General features: G+C 46.0%; 1 protein-coding gene across 3 annotated transcripts in view; it reads left to right on the forward strand.

The window, feature by feature from the left end:
* Positions 1–18,497, forward strand: part of DPF3 (double PHD fingers 3) — a 246,733-nt gene that overhangs the window by 109,886 nt on the left and 118,350 nt on the right. For all 3 annotated transcript variants that reach the window (XR_003515591.1, XM_027569208.1, XM_027569209.1), the window contains exon 3: positions 10,079–10,186. Coding sequence is in view for 2 of the 3 variants with exons in the window: in XM_027569208.1 (XP_027425009.1) it covers positions 10,079–10,186 (108 nt within the window). In the remaining variant the exon portion in view is untranslated. The remainder of the gene's footprint in view (positions 1–10,078; positions 10,187–18,497) is intronic.

The following is an 18,497-nucleotide window of genomic DNA, read 5'->3' on the forward strand; positions in this document are numbered from 1 at the left end:
TATATGCCTGTTACTTATTCCTAATTTAATTCCATATGGTCAGAGAATACTTTGTATGACTTGACTCCTTTAAAATTTACTGAGACTTCTTTTATGGTTCAGAATATGGCCTATCTTGGATAAATTTTCTCTTTGGTCTGGAAAAAGAATGTGTATTTTCTTGTTGGTGGTTGGAATGTTCTATAAATATCAATTAAATCAAGTTGGTTGATATTATTGTTCTGCTCTACATCCTTACTGATTTTTCTGTTGATTTGTTCTATGAATTATCAAGAGAGAGTACTGAAATTTCTGACTATAGTTGTGAGTTTGTCTATTTATCCTTACAATTTTGTCAGTTTTTGCTTCATGTGTTTTGAAGCTCTGTTATTAAAGGAATACACATTTAGGGTTATTATTTCCTCTTGATAAATTGGTCCATTATCATTATGTAAGGACCTTCTTTATGTCTACTAATATTCTTTACTGTGAAATCTGCTTCCTGTGCTAGTAATATAGCCACTCCAGCTTTCTTTTGGTTAATGTTACCATGGTGTATATTTTTTCATTCCTGTACTTTTAATATATTTAGATCTTTATATTAAACATAGATTTTTTTTTTGTAGGCACATATAGTTGTATCTTGCTTTTTTTTATTATTAACATATAATGTATTATTTGTTTCAGGGGTACAGGTCTGTGATTCATCAGTCTTACATAATTCACAGCATTCACCATAGCACATGCCCTCCCCAGTGTCCATCACCCAGCCACCCCATCCCTCCCACCCCCCTCCACTCCAGCAACCTTCAGTTTGTTTCCTGAGATTAAGAGTCTCTTATGGTTTATCTCCCTCTCTGGTTTTGTCTTGTTTCATTTTTTCCTCTCTTCCCCTATGATCCTCTGCCTTGTTTCTCAAATTCCACATATCAGTGAGATCATATGACAGTTGTCTTTCTCTGATTCACTTATTTCGCTTAACATAACACCTTCTAGTTCGATCCATGTTGTTGCAAATGGCAAGATTTCATTTTTTGATGGCTGCATAATATTCCATTTTATATATCTTGCTTTTTACTTTTTTTTTTAAGATTTGATTTATTTATTTGACAGAGAGAGACACAGTGAGAGAGGGAACACAAGCAGGGGGAGTGGGAGAGGGAGAAGCAGGCTTCCCGCTGAGCAGGGAGCCCGATGCGGGGCTCAATCCCAGGACCCTGGGATCATGACCTGAGCCGGAGGCAGACGCTTAACGACTGAGCCACCCAGGCGCCCCTATGTCTTGCTTTTTATTTATTTATTTATTTATTTATTTATTATTATTTTTAAAGATTTTATTTATTTATTTGACAGAGAGAGACACAGTGAGAGAGGGAACACAAGCAGGGGGAGTAGGAGAGGGAGAAGCAGGCTTCCCGCCGAGCAGGGAGCCTGATGTGGGGCTCGATCCCAGGACCTTGGGATCATGACCCGAGCTGAAGGCAGACGCTTAATGACTGAGCCACCCAGGCGCCCCTACGTCTTGCTTTTTAAATGCAATCTGACAGGGGGCACCTTAAATGTCTGACTCTTGATTTTGGCTCAGGTCATGATCTCAGGGTTGTGGGGTTGAGCCCCTCTTTGGGCCCCATGCTGGGCATGGAGCCTGCTGAAGATTCTCTCTCTCCCTCTCCCTCTCGCCCTCATCCCTCACTCATGTACGCACACATGGAGCCTGCAGAAGATTCTCTCTCTCCCTCTCCCTCTCGCCCTCATCCCTCACTCATGTATGCACACGCATGCACTCTCTCTCTCTCTCGGAAAAAAATAAATAAATGCAAGCTGACAATCTGTGTTTTTAAAATTGGGATATTTAGACTATTTACATCTAATGTGATTATTGCTATAGTTTGGTTTAAAGCCATCAGTTTGCTATTTGTTTCCTATTTATCCATCTGTTTGTTCCCTTTTCCCTCACTTTCTTCCTTTTTGGGGATTAATTGTTTTTTATGATTCCATTTTATTTCCTTTGTTGGCTTGATAACTTTTTTTGTTATTTTAATGATTACTTAATGTTTGTAGTCTCGATCTTTAATTACAGTTTGACTTCAGGTGATACTTTGCTACTTCATGAATAGTATAAAAACTCTACAATAGTATTCCAGTAAACAGAATAATACTATCCACAGAGACGTCCACATCTGGAACTCATGGAAATGCTGCCTGACATGGCAAAAGAAACTTTGCTCTTGTGATTAAGTTAAGGACCTTAGATGGGGAGATTGTTATTATTACCCAGATGGCCTCAATGTAATCATAAGGGTCTTTATAAGGGGGAGGCAGCGGGTCAGAGTCAGAGCAGGAGATGTGACAACAGATGCAGAGGCTGAAGTGAGGCCATTGAGGAAGAGGCCATAAGCCAAAGGATGTGGGTGGCCTCTAGAAGCCAGAGAAAGCAAGGAAGTAGATTCTGATCCACAATTTCCAAAAAGAATGAAACCCTGCTGAAACCTTGGTTTTAGCTCATTGAGACTGATTTTAGACTTCTGACTGCCAGAATTGTGAGACAACAAATTCATGTGTTAAGCCTCTGAGTCTGTGGCACTTCATTATGGTGGTAGCAGGAAACTAATACAAGTGTACTTTTATCTTTTCCCTAGTGACCTTTGTGCAATTATTGCCATATATTTTAGTTTCACATATGGTATAAACCTATTTACTACACTGTCATTATCTTTGTTTAATCATCTTTAAAAGAATTTTTTTAAAAATAGGAAGAAAACACCTTACATAATTATTCATGTACTAAACCATTCCTGATGCTTTTCATTTCATTGTGTACATCCATATTTAGATCTGGTATCACCGTCCTTTTGCTTAAATGACTTCCTTTAATATTTCTTGTAGTGTGGGTCTGCTGATGATTAATTTTTTCAACTTCTGTATGTCTTGAAATATCTTTAGTTTGCTTTAGTTTTTTGAGAGATATTTTTATGGAGTATAGAATTTAGATTGACAAGTTTTTTTTTCCCCCTTTCAATACTGTGATGATGTTGAACCGCTGTTTTCTTGCTTGCATCACTTCTAATGAGAAATCACCCTTATCTTTGAGCCTCTCTGTATAATATGGCTCCTTTCTCTGGCTGCTTTTAATATTTTAGCCTTATCACTTTTTTGGGTTGTTTGTTGTTTGTTGTTTTTTTTTTGGCTGAGTGGCTGCAAAGACTTTATCAAATTATTTAAAATGTTGGCATTTAAGTATTCACATGTGTACATTAAATAGATATATAGACTATCACTATTTTTGAGCAATTTTGATTATGATGTGCCTTGTTAGTGTTTTCTTCATGTTTCTTGTGCTTAGTTTTATTGAGCTTCTTGGATCTGCATGCTTCCCTTCCAAAGTTCTATCTCTGTTCAGCTCTCTTCTGTTTCCTATTCTGTTTCTTGAATTCTAGTCACCTTGGTCTCCCCAGACTCTCAGCTCTTTCTTTTCACTCAGACTCAGAGAGTCTGTTGGTTTCCACCTGTGTTCCTCTTCCCTGTGCTGCAGTCTGGAAGCTCTCTTGAGGTAGTAAACTAGGGCAATCATAGGGCTTATCTTGTTCATTTTCAGTGTTTCAGGCATCACTGTCCTTCATTTCCTGATGTCCAGGGTCTTGAGAACTTTCGTTTCGTATTTTCTCTCTCTTTTGGTTTCATGTAGGAGAGTAAATATCCTTGATACTCCCATCTAGCCAGAAGCAGATGTTTGCCTTTTTAATTTAACTGTATAAAATATTCACATGGGTCTAAAGTCATATCAATAAAGCATGGTGGAGTCAGAGAAAGTCTTGTTCTGTCTCTGTCGTTTTACTCTGTCCCTTTCCTGTTTCTATAGGCAACTTTCTCTTCTTGTTACTATGATTTTGTTTTTGTTCTTTCTCTAAGTAAATTTTTTCCTAAACTTTTGGTTTTAAAAAAACTATGTGAACATATGACATACGTATTTATAGACGTATATATGTGTGTGTATCCCCATTTGTTAGATAAATGATAGTATGTTATACACGCTATTCTCCACCTTCCTTTTTTCACTCCATTGCAGGGTATGGTTCCCTCCCTCTGTGTCTCAATAGCTTCATAGTAGTCCATTGTGTATGTATCCTATTGTTTATTCAGCCAGTTCCCTATAGATGGACATTGGATTATTTTCAGTCTTTTTCTAGAATTAAAAATCATACAATGAATACATATTTTTGTATTTTTGCATATGAATCTGTGATATAGATTCCTGGAAGTGGAAATGCAGGGTCAAAGGGCAAATACATGTGCAGTTTTGCTAGATATGCTAAATTTCCCTTCATAGGGTTTTGCCACTTTGCATTCTTACCAGTGGTGGATCAGATTGGTACGCATATTTCTAACACAGTATTTCAGTAGCACAGTAGACTGCCCCATGAAAGGGTGAGGACTAGAATTATTGAAATGAAGGCCAGGGTGGAGGCTCTTGTCAGGGATGTTGGAGAGGTGATTCTTGTATCATGTAAGAGTCAGACCCAATAATGTTTAAGCTCCCTCCTCACATTATAATGCTATTATTCTTAAAATTTCTTTATCTGATGAATTTAGAAGGTATGTAGTGGTTATTTTTCTGATTCCCCACACATTTTATGTGCCTCTCAACAATGCTTTTATATTATCAGGATGCTTTTCTCCATGAGCAATTTTAGTTGGTGATGTGGAAGGAAAGGAAAAATAAATTCCACAAGAAATGGCTTGATGGGGGTGGGTGGGAGGGCTGGGGGATATTTTCCTGATAGTTTTGGTGTAAGGAGCTGCTTTCCCAAGGGAAGGACTCAGGGGTTCAAGCATGCTGTGTGTGGACCAGTAATGGGATGGCTTGGTGGGGAGTTAGGTTAGTGGAGTGGTTTTGAGTGTGGGCTATGGACTAGATTACCCTTTGAGTTGTATGACCCTGTGCCAGTTACTTAATCATTGTTAGTCTCACTGTCCTTGTCCTTTAAATATCTCATAGTGTTGTTGTCGTGGTGAGATAACAGTGAGTGTGAGGTACTAGCCTAGGACAGAGTAAGAGCTCAGTAAATGTTAGCTATTGTTACTGTGTCAGTTTTTGAGCATGGTGGGACCAGTGAGGGGCTTGGGAAGCTCTGGGCCAGAAGGGGCAGGAAGCATACTGGATTTGAGGCCTACCTTACCAGGATCGTCTTGGTACATGGGACATTAGAATTGAATGTTAGAGAGGGAAGCTAGCTTATGGAGAAGAGTGGGAAGGGTGGTTGGAGGGGATGGTTGGTGAGCCAGATAGAGAGCTGTGCTGAGGTCTGGGGTGTGGTGCCTAGTGCCCAGGACTTCAGGCTTTCAGGGAAAAGAAAAGGTACTGAGGCCTGGGATGGTTGAGGGGGGCTTCACTGAATAGGTGGTCCATAAAGTCAGGACAACTTTTAAATAAGCCAAGAGAAGAGGGGAGGGCCGAGAACCAGGAAATATCATGGGTGTAAGTGCTTCTGAAATACATCTTGCCCACTCCTCAAGCCCTGCCTCTGGACTTATCGCTCATCCCTCCAGCTCTGTAGAGTTGGTCCAAATTGGTGTTTTCAACCGCAAACATTAATGGAGCACCTGTTATGTCCTGGGCCCTGGGAATATAAATATGAGTAAGAGTTGATCTAGTAGCATCCTTATGTAGGTGTTTTCCAAACAACAATCGCCTTGGTTATCTCTGATGTTCTGGTTTAGTAGGATTGGGCTGGAGTCCAGGCATCTGCCCTTTTCAATAACTACTTATGCAGTTCTGATGCCTAGTCTTGGGGAAGAACCCCTGGCTTGTATCATTATCTGTTTATAAATATGGGGGCTATTGGTGACCCATTGTGGAGGCACGTGGTTGGAACAACATGCAGAGGAGCTCTTTAATGGCAGTGATGGTCTGAAGAGCAGCCCGCTGTTCCATCCCTTTCCTGTCCAGTAAGGGGTGGGCAAGGGGGAGATGATGAAAGGGAAGCAGTGTTTGGATTCTTAATTTGGAAACTTGAATCCTGTTACCCCTATTCTGAGCAGGTGTGGTCACTGCCTCTTTCCTGTAACTCCCATCTCCTCCAGTTCCTCGGCCTCTTGTTGGCTGTCCTTCAAAACCAAGTGGGTGGATGGGACAGATGGTTGGGATACAGGTGACACCTGTCCACCCTGGGGACAGAGAGTGGACAAATTGGCATAAGTTACAGGAAGGTAGATTTTGATTCAAAATAGGGGTGCAGCAAAACTGTTTATCACAATAAGAGTTGACAAACCACAGGCAGTCTGTCCTGTGAAATAGTGAGGTTTCCATTGCAGGGCATGTTCAGTGGCAGCTGCTGGCCCACCTCTGAGATGCAGCAGGGTGGGCTTGAGCTGCCACCGCTCAACTCTGGCTGGGGGAAGAGGAAGTTACTTCAGTTCTTTTCTTCTTTTTAAACCCTGTTCCTATCCCCTATCATCCTTCCTTCTCTTTTCTATCCCACTTCTTCTGAATTCTTAATAGCGTATGCTGTGTCTGTCAGAAGTAATGCTGACACTTAGGATCCACCTGGTGATTTGGTCAATGCTGGTAACGAGCGACTTGTCTGGAGTCTGTTGACCATCCAGGCATCAAAGCCCATCCTGCTGTTTTTTTCCTGTGGAGACAGCTGTCCCTCCAGCCAGTGTGTGAGTTCCTGTGTGTGTGTGTGTGTGTGTGTGTGTGTGTGTGTGTGTGTGTGTGTGTGTGTGTGAGATGCCTGTGTTGGCGCCTGAGTACGAGTGGTATAGCTGGAGTTGCAGCTCAAAGTGACAGAAAAGCAGTTTGCTTAGGGAGCTATGTGCATGGACGGGTAGCTGTGGCCTTGGTTACCAGGGAAGACTAGTCCCCCCCACCCCACTTGTCCTGCCTCCTTCCCCCCCCACCAGTCCCCCTAGCCCCAGGCTCACTCCTTCAGGTTAATTTCCCTGTCTGCAGCTGTGGGTCCCGCCCCGCCCTGCTTCCCTCCCTCCTCCATCTACCGCACACACAGGCTTTGAGTTATGTGCCTCCTGTTCTAATGAGATAAACAACATAACTCTCTCGGGGCTCTGCTCGTCCCTCTATAAGTGGAACTCTGGGGCTGAATGTGTTGGCCCTATAAAGGCACCCTAGTGCTTGTCAGCCTAGGGAGGAGGGTAAGGAAGGGGGGCTGGAGCCCCGAGAGAGTTCTTGGGCCATTTGCTTGTTGAGATGAGGTGGAGTCAAGGCAGACATCAAAGAGAGGCCTGTGTCTACCCTCATGGCTAAAGGAGCAAAGAGCAACATGGGCATGCAGGGTGGCGGCCTTGTCATGCCACATGGCTGTCGAGTCCAGACTCATCTAAGTTAGCCAACTCATGATAATTAATAACTGACATTTGCACAAGGCTTCATGGTTATAAAGAGCTTCTTCTTGAATATAAGCTAATCCCCGCAACGGCCCCTGTAAGGTAGGTAATGTTAACATTCTTATCTTCTGGGTAAGGAGACAGGCTCAGAAATGTGTGGTGATATTTCCAAGATTATAGGAGTGGTGGTATGAGGACTCATGTGCTCTTCCTTTGCACCGGGGGCCTTCTGTAATCCATCAGAGAAAGTTAAAGAATGATATAAAAACAGTCCCTTCTTCTGGCCATTCAAACTACCTACTACCAAGTGGGTGGGTGAGTGGGTCTGCAGCTATAAACTGAACAGCCCAAGGCTGCACTGATGCTGCTGACCAACAAGTGCAGTGACCAGGTCTCAGGGAGGGCAGAGGCCCTGGGCAAGTGTTGACAGTTTTGACCTCTTGTCATTTAGATCTTTTGAGTACTGTCTGGACCAGTCCTTTCTTACTCACCTGCTCTTGGTCAGGTTGGAAATACTATGAAGCAGTCTGTGGGGCCAGAAGGAGCCTAAGGCACAGAGACTGCCATCTTGGGGTGGATTCTGTACTCACTCTCGGCCCCACCTCTGGGGTCCCTCTTGGCTGGTTTGGATGTGGGTGGATGAGCCTCCTGGAACCAGGTATAGCAGGTCATTCGCTTCCTGCATTTCTGAATCTGATTCAGTTCTGTTGAATTCATTTGGTAACTATTTCTTGATATGCCTACCAGGCACTGTGCCAAGTTTTAGGGATACTAGAGATGGACATAGTTCCCTGTCATCCTGGGTCTTATAATGAGCAGGAAATTAATGACAACATTTTGGAGGAAACACTGGAACCTTGAGATGCCTTTGGGGAAGGCCATGAAACCAATCTTGATACATTAGAGAGAATATCCAGGCAGTAACTAGATGACGCTTAGACATCCAGGGTTCTTGGCCAGACATTGCAACAATCTATAAGGTTCTTTAAAAAATAGTTGGCCTAATTCCTCCACCCATTACATTCAGATTGGGTAGTTTGGGCATGAATTTTTGGCCTTGATGTTATTAAGAAGTTCTCCATGTTCAGTCTGGATTTTTGGGTTCAGTCTGGAATAAGAACCACAAACCCAAGATGAGTGGGGATTTGTGGGGCTGGTTCTGGGTTGTAGAGTACTGGGTCAGCCCTTGTACTTGGCCTCTGTTGGGATCCTGGGGCATACCAGCCTCAGAGGTGTTTCAAGGAACCAGAATCAATGCAGCCATTCAGGAATTCTAGGGTCAGAGATGACATGGTCCTGGAGTGAATCACACCAGAAACATCAAACTATTCCCAGTGATGCCTTCCCTCAAAGAGAGATCAAAACTGGGACCTTCCATGGAAGGGAGAGCAATATTACTTTGATTCATTTGGTCTTCTCCAAATCAACCACAAGGCTGGTCCTTAGAGCACAGGGAGCTCAGAGCTTTGGGATCCTCCTACTGTGCAGAAGCTATGGAGCTATCAACAAAATTAAGTATTAGGATGACTCTTGGACATGAAAAGCCCTTAGCTCATGACATCAGAGATTTTTCTGGAGCCTCTAGGCTCCATGATCCTTAATGGTTTCTGAGAACCCAAATAGGGGAGGGGTAGGGACCTCCAACTTCTTCATAGCCTTGCAACCTGTGGGAGCAGCTATGTGGTTAAAAATGAAACTTAGCACTTAAAGAGAATTTGACAATTTTGCTTCCTTTAGTACTGGAATAGTTGCCTCTGCTTTGGACCCAAACCAATAAATGGGTAGATAACTAGTAAAAATGAAAAATGGAGAAATGGATATATAACAGTGAAACTTTGGTAGATTGTCTCTGCAAAAGGTCCCCAAATGACAGCTGATGGAAATAGGGTCCTCATATTTTCTATCCCTGTGGTCCTAGGTCTAGGAAGTGACCTTCCCACATGGGTCTCATGGTTGTCACATGCCCCATTTATCTATCTGTGGTTGTTATGACAGACGATGCTCATGTAGAACTTTGGTGCCAAAGGCCAAATCTAAATGGAGACTCTTGAGAGACAGTGTGGTTGGTATACAAGCCCAGCCACTGGACTCTTGCCCATTTCTTTCTGTAAGGCCCAGGCAAGTGGGCAGGGATGTAGAAGTATGCTGGCTCTGCTGGCCGAGGAGCCTGGTCACCAGAGTAGGTTTATATTCTGTTGGAGGCTCTTGGGGCTTGCATTGGCTTCAGCGAGATGCCAGTAGCTAACAGTGGGTGGAGAAAGTTAGCGGGTAGGAGATCTGGATCCTTGATCCTGTTTCCTTGAAAGGCTTCCCAGTCCAGACCATCTATAGGTAGGCAGACTGACTTCTGCTGCTTTGCCTGGTGGAGAACCTGCTTCACCTGGACCTGTATAGAGGGGCAATTGATGGGTAGTAGCTGGAGGTCCACTGCCTTGGAAACACTGTAGTGAGGTTGAATCTGAAAAGGTCCCTCTGATCTCCCCAGACCAGGAGAGCAGAACTGTCTTGGTCATGGTCATGATGGTCGTGGGCTTATGGAGACAACATGGTGGAGCAGACAGGGCAAGGGTCCTGGGGTCAGATGACCTAGATACTGCCTCTGCTCTACCGTCAACCAGCTGTGTGACCTTGACAAGTCACGCTACCTTTCTGGTCTTCAGTTTCCTCTCACTGTGAGTGAGAAGCTTGGACAGGGAGGTTTCTAAGGCCCCTTCTAGCCTGGAGCCTTTAACCTTTATGCTGTCTCTGTCCACAGGCCTTGCCCCGGGCCAGCTATACACATACCCTGCCCGCTGCTGGCGTAAGAAGAGACGATTGCACCCGCCTGAGGATCCTAAACTTCGGCTGCTGGAAATAAAACCTGGTCAGTGCCCTCTGGAGCTGGTGGGAGTGGTGGGGAGGGCTGGGCTGGCCCAGGACAAGGTTGCTTTGCTCCTTTGTCTATAGAGCTGAGTTTTGTGGGAGAGTGAACCTGGCCCATGGTGCCCAAAGGTGTGCCTCTGTGCCTGTTCTCCTATGTAAACATGCCCATGTATTCACCTGAGCATCTCTTCCCTCTGGTGTTTTGTGCCTTCCCTTTCCTCTCGTCTCCCTCTTGCCACCCTGTGGAGTAAAGCAAGCAGGCAAGAGTGGGAGCAGGCCCAGGAGGAATGCCTTTTCCAACAGGGCCCCAGGAGGTGTAAAAAATAGAACCCATCTTGGGCATGGAAATGGGAGAGTCTGTGTTCAAAATTTGCCTCCAGGTGATGCTGAGTGCTTTGTGGCCATGCAGAAGGAACTGGTTAGTTTTCTAGACTACTGACCTGTTAGAACACTTCTGACTCGATGGCTCCCTTCAGACCTGTGTCTGGGTTGCAGTAAGGCCAAGTGATTGTCCTGGGTCTTCAGCTTTCAGAGAGTCTCTGGTTTTAGGGGTGCTACTAGGGCTGGGAGGTGACTCAGGATGGTGGGGACAGTGCTGACAAGTGGAACAAAGGCAGGGCTGACATGTCCGCTCCCACTGTCACCAAACAACGCAGACCTGACTAAGGGAGGCTGCCTGGCAAGGTTACCTCATGCCTTTCCATGTTGACTTCTTAGGCTGCATTTTCTCTGTAAAATCTCTGTTCACAATTGTTTGGGATGCTTTCACTCATGGTTCTATGGTTAAGCCTGTTTCGATTGTTTATTTTAACCTAGATTTCACTTATTGGAGAAGTTTTATTTGTTAGAGATGGGTGGAGGCTAGATTTTTTCAATGAGCTGCATCCACGTTCTTGATGGCCCTGCAGAATTTACAGACCCTTGCGAACACTTCTGGGTGGTGACTGAGATTGTTCCAAACTTCCCAAGATGGAGGTTGTAGGAGAACCAAGCCTCCCTGAGCAGTATAATCCAGTAGAAATATAATGCCCTCCACATGTGTCATTTTATACTTCTGGTAGCCACATTAAACAAAGGAAAAAAAAAAACAGGCGAAATTAATTTTAATTATAGATTCTATTAAACCTAACACAGCAGTAATATTATCATCTTAGCATGTAACCAATATAGAAATGATGAGTGAAATATTGTACATTCTTTTTTTGTATTGTTTTTTAATTCCAGTGTATATTTTACACTTTTAACATATCTCATTGCAGACTGGCCACATTGCAGGTGCACACATGGCTAGGGGTGCCCATATTGGTTGGAGTTGTTCTAGAACTACACTCAAAGTGTGGTCTTGACTGGCAGCATAGGCAGCCCCAGGGAGCTTGGTAGAGATGCAGAATCTTGGGCCTCACCCCAGACCTGCTAAGTCAGAGTCTGCATTTTACCATATCCCGAGGACTGCATTCCCCACGATGCACACTAAAGTTTGGAAACACTGGTTTTAAAGACTTACAGGTGGCCAGATCAGAAGTCTGCATGGCGTGACTCCACATCACCTCTGTTTCTTTATTAAACATGAGCAATTACCGATATGAACAGTTTATTTTGGAGGTGGGGACTTCCTCCTTCTTTGTTCTGGAATCATTGATCCTGTTCTTTTGAAAGTGCCATGGATGAGTGAGGAGGTAACCCTTGGCTCGATCTTTACCTGGACCAGTTTCATTCTACCCCATCCAGGGCTTTGCAGGAGGGGCTGTAGCGGGAGGCTGACCACATGCTGTGTCGTCTGTGTGGACTTTGAAGGGAGGGTATTAGTGAAGTGTCTGCCACTAGCTGGATGTGTCTCCATGGTGGAGTATGTGAACCCTCTGGGTATATTTCCCCATCTATACATAGGCACAGTGGTACTTGGGGATTCCTAGTTGGGGTTCAGTTTAACCATGAGGATCACCTAAGTCATATGTAATAATATTTGCCCTTTTTTACCCCCTTCCCCCTCTTTCTTACTCTTTTAATTAAAATTAAAAAAATATTTGAGTAAGCAACACAGTCACGTGTTTTGACATTCCAAGGATAAAAAGCATATATAGTATGCACAGTGAAAAATAAGACCTAGTCTCCAAAGAGGCCATCAGGTCATCAGTGGCACCAGTTTCTTGAGATTCTTCAAGAGATTGTCTATGCACACACCAAGAATTACATCCATATGACCTTTTCCTCGTCTTTTGACATAGCACGGCCACCGTGTGTTTTGCCCGTTCCATTGAAAAATGTGCCTCAGGCATCGGCCCTATCAATATATAAAGAATTTCCTCATTCCTTTTTTACAGTTACACAATATTCCATTGTATGAATGTACTGCAACTATTTTAACCAGGTTGTTCCCATTTTTTGTCTCTAATCTTTCCAATTTAACTGGAGATGCAACGAGTATTTTCACATGCATGTATGAATTCATATTAAATTTCAAATGGGAAGACATCTCATATGCAACTTATCAGTTTAAAAGATTTTTTTTTGGTAAGTGCTTGACGCTAATTTTAAATTGTTAGTCTTTATTCTTAACGTTTATATAGAAAGTCTTTTTTTAAAGATTTATTTATTTATTTGAGAGAGAGAGAGCAGGAACAGGAGGGGCAGAGGGAGAGGAGAGAGACTCTCAAGCAGACCCCATGCTGAGCTCAGAGTCTGACATGGGGCTTGCTCGCATGATCCCATGACCCTGAGATCATGAGCCAAGCCGAAAGCAAGAGTCAGATGCTTAACCGACTGTGCCATCCAGGTGCCCCGAGAAAGTCTTTTTTTCTTTTTTTAAGATTTATTTATTTATTTTTTAACAGAGGGAGAGACAGCGAGAGAGGGAACACAAGCAGGGAGCGTGGGAGAGGGAGAAGCAGGCTTCCCGCTGAGCAGGGAGCCCGATGCGGGACTTGATCCCAGGACCCTGGGATCATGACCTGAGCTGAAGGCAGACGCTTAACGACGGAGCCACCCAGGTGCCCTACAAAGTCTTTCTTAAGAACACTTTGTATTAGACTAATTGGATTGTCTTTTATGGAACTGAAGACATTTCGTGCTGTAAAATACCTTAGACATCATTAGCTCCAATTCCTTATTGTATGAGGTTCAGGCAGGTTAGGAGACTTACTCAAAGTCACACAGCAATTCCTGTGGGAACAAGCAGAGAATCCACGTTGCTTGATTTCTCTGTTCAGTGCTTTTTCTGCTTCTTCGTGCTGCTCATAGGTACACTAACTTAAAAAAAAAAAACTTTAGCGAAGTGTTTCCCTTAAAAACTTTATTTTATGATTAAAAAACTAATACATAAATGATTAATATGCACCCAAGAGATAGTTGGAATTCCTTTAGTTATAAATGTCAGACATACACTCCAACTAGCCTAAGGAAAAAAGAAGGGAAGTTGGTTCATGTAATGTTAGATCTCAGCATTGCCCTGGTTTCAGGCATAGCTGCATCCAGGGGTTCAAACATTGTAGTGAGGGCTCTGAGGCTCTTTCCACCTCTCTCTTCTCCTTGTGGGGCAGGCAAGGTGGCCATCTGCAGTCCCAGACTCTGCACTCCTTAGACTCAGCAGAAAGCAGCAGTCCCCTTCGATAGCTGTGGCAGAGAAGTCCTGGGAAGGACTGATTAGCTGGCTTGAGTTTATGTCTGCCCTACCAATCACTGCCACCCAGGGGATGGGGAGATCTGATTGAATCATCATTGTCATCATCATAACCAGTGTCTGAACAGCACACTGTCATTTACAAAGCCCTTTACAAAGCATTTTCATTTATAGCATTTCCTTTGGTCCTTACCATAGCCCTGGGAGGTAGAGCAGGAAGGAGGGCATCAAAGTGGAATAAGCCCCCACTTTATATATTAGGGAAATCTGGCTGCGGACAGCTCCAAGCCACGCAAGGTTTACTGTGCTGCTCACATATCTGGAAACTGACAGTCTCGTTGTTGGTGAGACTGAGGAAGAAGTTGTTTTATGAGTGTCTGGCCCTTTTGTCTACAGACATGTCATGACCTGTGGGCGGTGGGAAAGGGAAGAGCCCCGGGGCTGGGGGTTCGCTGGAGCCAAGTGCCCACCAGCACATCATGTCTCTTTGTGCTTGGGTCAGAGGCTGAGATGGTCTTGGCCCAGCCCCCCGAGATGTGAGGATCCTGTGGGAGGATGCTCTCTGGGAAAAGTGAGTGCCAGCTTGTTAAGAATGGGCTCTCAGAGGCGTAGCCATGTCCCAACGTGGCAAAAGATCCCAAGTTTGTTGGGCTCACCCCTCCATGTCAGCATCCACTGAGAAACAATAAACAGCCAGGCCTGGAATAAATAACTGAGCTCTGTCTCAGGCGAACTTCTTCCCCCAAATTGGGGGATCAGATCTACAGCTATGCCTGCTAAAAACAAAACCCCCCAAGCTGTGGGCCAAATGCTTGTCATTTCCATATACCGTTCTGAGTCTGCCCTACGGGGGCCACGCGCTCAGGCTGCCCCTTGCACCAGTGGGCCACCGCAGGCTGTGAATGAAGTGGCTGGGGGAGTGCCTGAGAGTCGGTGATAAGGAACCTCAGCCTTGGACCTCGGAGCATCAGAGCCCATCTAGAGAACACGAAGCTGCACGGATCACTGTCTTCCTAGAGGCGCCGCACGGTTGAAGTTGAATTTTTCACATAAGCCAAAATGTCGAAAAGGGCCTTCATCCAGGGCCTCAGCTAGCCTGAATGGCACCTTTGTGCAAGAGTAGAAGGCGCCCCCTCTGGCTGCACGTTTGCAAAATGATGTCCCATCTGCTGGTGAGTAGAGCCCAAGCTGGCTCTCAGCCCTCTTCTGTCCCCTTGGCAGGTCCCCACCTTCCAGTGGCTCTGCCCACTTCTGAGTGTGACTCAGGCTAGAGTCATGGCGAGAGTCCTTGGAGCATTTGCTATAAATTCCTAGGAGGTGGGGACAGTCAGTTGGGTGAACGAAGGCCCACCTTCCCAGGGATAGAGGAGCAGCGGAAGGAAACAGGGACGGGGGAGAGGCAAGGGATCTCCTCTCTCTTTAACACATTGCCGTGGAATTGGGTATACCTATCAGTATTTAAAAGGCATATCCCCTTTGACCTAGAAATTCTGCTGCTAGGAATTTATCCTACAGATAAATACATACTCCCAATGTGTAAGGTCATCCATTGTGACAGTGTTCCTAACAACAACAATAATAACAAAGAATGGGAACAACCAGGAGGTCCATTGATAGGGGACTAGTTAAATATATAGTACATTCATAAAATAGAATACTATTTTGTCTTTTAAAGAAATGAGTGGGAAAAAAATGGAAAGCTGTCTAAGATATATTGTTAAGTGGAAAAAGAAAAGCAAATTGCACAACATTGTGTATAATCCTTTTTGGGCAAAACTTGCTGAAAATCGATAATCAATTTGTCTAACCTGAGCTGAATCTCTTTAAATTTATGGAAACTAGAAGACTAAGTTTATGTTGAAAGAAAACCAATGAATGAACCAGTCAATCCTTGGCACCCCTCCACCACCCAGCGCCTAGGATACCATCCTGTCTTCTCTCTTCCCTCCCAGCCTCCCGCTGCGAGTCTCCTGAGGTCCCCTTGACAAGCTCCAGGAATGTAGTTATGTCTGTGACGCTCAGAGCCTCCCGTGGGCTCCACCGTCAGCACCCTCATTTCCTCTGGGGAGAGGGAGAAGAGTTCCCCCGATTTGTGAGAGACAGGGGCACTGGCCTGGAGCAGAATTGTCTCAGGCATGAGTTTCCTTCCATGTCAGGCCCCTCTGTGGACAATGAGGAGATGCCACAAGCAATTTATCATGCCAACACCCAGTTTGTACCTCTTGTCTTCCTTTGTGTCCCTGCCTGAAGCCTGCCTGTGGTGGGCAGCTTTCAGCAACAGAGGCCGTCAGGTAAGAGTTGTCCTTGACCTCAGGTCTGCAGAGCTCTGTCAGGAAACCAGGTCAAGGCGGGAGAGGGGAGGCGGGTCATGGCTGCCATTCAGTCGTCGTTCAGAGCTGGATCACACACCGGTGGGTTACCCCCCGTCTTGCTGTCGTCATCCCATCTTCCTCACTGCGACTATGACATCCTGCCTGTGTTTCTTTACTACTCGCTAAAAATAAAAATGTGTCTGTGTGCGGGTGGGATGGGGCTGAGAGCTGGGGAGAGCTCTTTGGGACCTGAAAACATTCTGTGTCCCTGGACCTATGTGTTTCTCACGCCTAACATCACCCCTCCAATCTGTCTTGAATAAATATCTTGCAACCTCCTACTTGCCTGGGCGTCTGAAGGACAACACATACAACATTATTTCTCTCCGCTGACTGACAATGGAGTTCAGTGTTCTCTGCTGTTTGCACTTGGCTGCGCAGGCAAACGCAAGGTGTTTCAAGGCGCAGCCATCACAATTCGTGCAACATGAAGACTGGGGCAGAGGCCTGCTGCCAGAGAGGGGCCTCCCATGGACCATTTCCCCAAGAATGGAGCTCTGTCCTTGCGAAGGGGGAGCTGAGCTGGCAGGAGAGAAAGGTGGATAGTAAATATCCACCAGAAGGCCCTGAAGCAGGGCAGATGTTGGGCAAAAACCAGCTGATTAAAAAAGAGGCCTTTAACTTCACTTTGTGTGTGCGTGTGCGTGTGTGTGTGCGTGTGCGCGCGCATGCGTTTGGATGAAGAGAAGAAAAAGGCTGGGAACAAACTTTTACTTGTGTCTCTTTGGATTAAATGCTTGGATGGTCTGCTTAGATCAATTTAGCAGCTTCCAAACCCAGACCCTTTGGTACCCCTTGTCTAAGGTAGATTTTATCTTCGTTTTAAGAGGTTGGGGAAATGTGGCACTGAATTAGGAAGTTAATTTCCCAGGGGAGATCAGCGGTGAGGCCAAGGAGGGAACCCTCAGGGAGAGCCTGTTGGAACTGGCGCCATGTTGCTCCAGGACCCAACACACACATTCACGGTGGTGTTCTCAGACCAATGGGGCCTTTATAACAGATGTTCTTTCTGCTCCTGGAATGTACCTGAGGCCTTGTAAATCCCTTCTGCTTCAGGATACTTGGGGAGCAACATAGCTCTTTGCCACCCTTGCCAAATTCCAAGGGTGATGGGAGGGAAGGCAGCCAGGAATAATAGGGTTCTGGTTCTTTCTCTAGGGTTTTTTTTTTTTTTTTCCTTTGGCAGCCACTCAGTGACTGGGGATGAATGATCAGAATGGTCACCACCCACCACACGTCATTGGGGGAACAGGAGCCGAAGGGCAGGACCCCTGAGGTGATGGTAGCCTAGGGTGCCTCAAAGCAGAGGGTGTCCCAGCAGACCAACAAGCAAGTCACGGGGACCCTCCGAAGGGTGCCCCCCCCCAAGGGGGCGGTCCAGGCAGAGAAGCTTGAGTCCTGCCTGCTTGGGCAGGGGTGGAGAGGCCTGTTTCGCCGGCCTAGGGTGCTGTCCCCGCCGCACTGCACCGGCAGAACCCCACAGATGGGAGCAGGCTGCGGCCAACTTCCCCAGCTTTTGCAAATCCTGCATCTTAATTAGTTCCCTACTGCTTTTGTACATGGCCCACATTTTAATAGTCTCCAGGCTTCTTCCACCATTTGCTCTCTGATGTTCGGCGTGATTTCTCTTCTCCTCCAGACAGTCCCCCTGACTCCTCCAGCACCCTCCCAGTCCGGGAACAACTTAAGGAACGCCGATGTGCCAAGCATGTAGCCCGAGATTGATGAGCCTGTCAGCTGGCTCCCTCTGCCCCTGGCCCTCCTCCTCTCCCGGGTGCTCCTTGCAGGGATGAGCCTGGCGGGGGGGTGGGGGGAGCGGTGGGTGAGGTGGGAGGCGAAGGAAGGGACCCGTGGAGCCCCCAGCCAGGTGTGAGTCAGTGGACACCGTGACCTTCTCCCGGCCTGCAGAGGAGTCTGGCTGTGTCCTTCTGAAGGGGAAGGACACTCCGGCTCCCACCCGCATCTGTCAGTGCTTATCTGGCTCTGTGCGGGGGGCTGCCTGAGCTTGGTACAGCTGGAAGAATGGATGCCTTCAAGTGCATCAGGGGGAAATGACCAGTCATTTATCTCCTTCCTGCAGTGTCAGAGCCCGCAGCCATCCATCCTGGAGGCTTGCAACAGCAGCTTCTTCGGCTCTTGTTGGCCTCCGGAGCAGGAGAGCCGGAGAGAGGTGGGCAGGCCCCTCCAGCCCCCCTGCTTCACGCTGTGACTCTTCATGCTCTCTCTGCCTTCCTGGCAGGCTGGGGGACCGAGGCGGGGCTATCTCAGCCCTGCTTGCAGCCCACGGGGCTCCGGGAGCTGGGGCCGGCAGAGGACACGGGTGG

The sequence above is a fragment of the Zalophus californianus genome, chromosome 6 (assembly GCF_009762305.2).
Source record: "Zalophus californianus isolate mZalCal1 chromosome 6, mZalCal1.pri.v2, whole genome shotgun sequence".
Taxonomy (NCBI): domain Eukaryota; kingdom Metazoa; phylum Chordata; class Mammalia; order Carnivora; family Otariidae; genus Zalophus; species Zalophus californianus.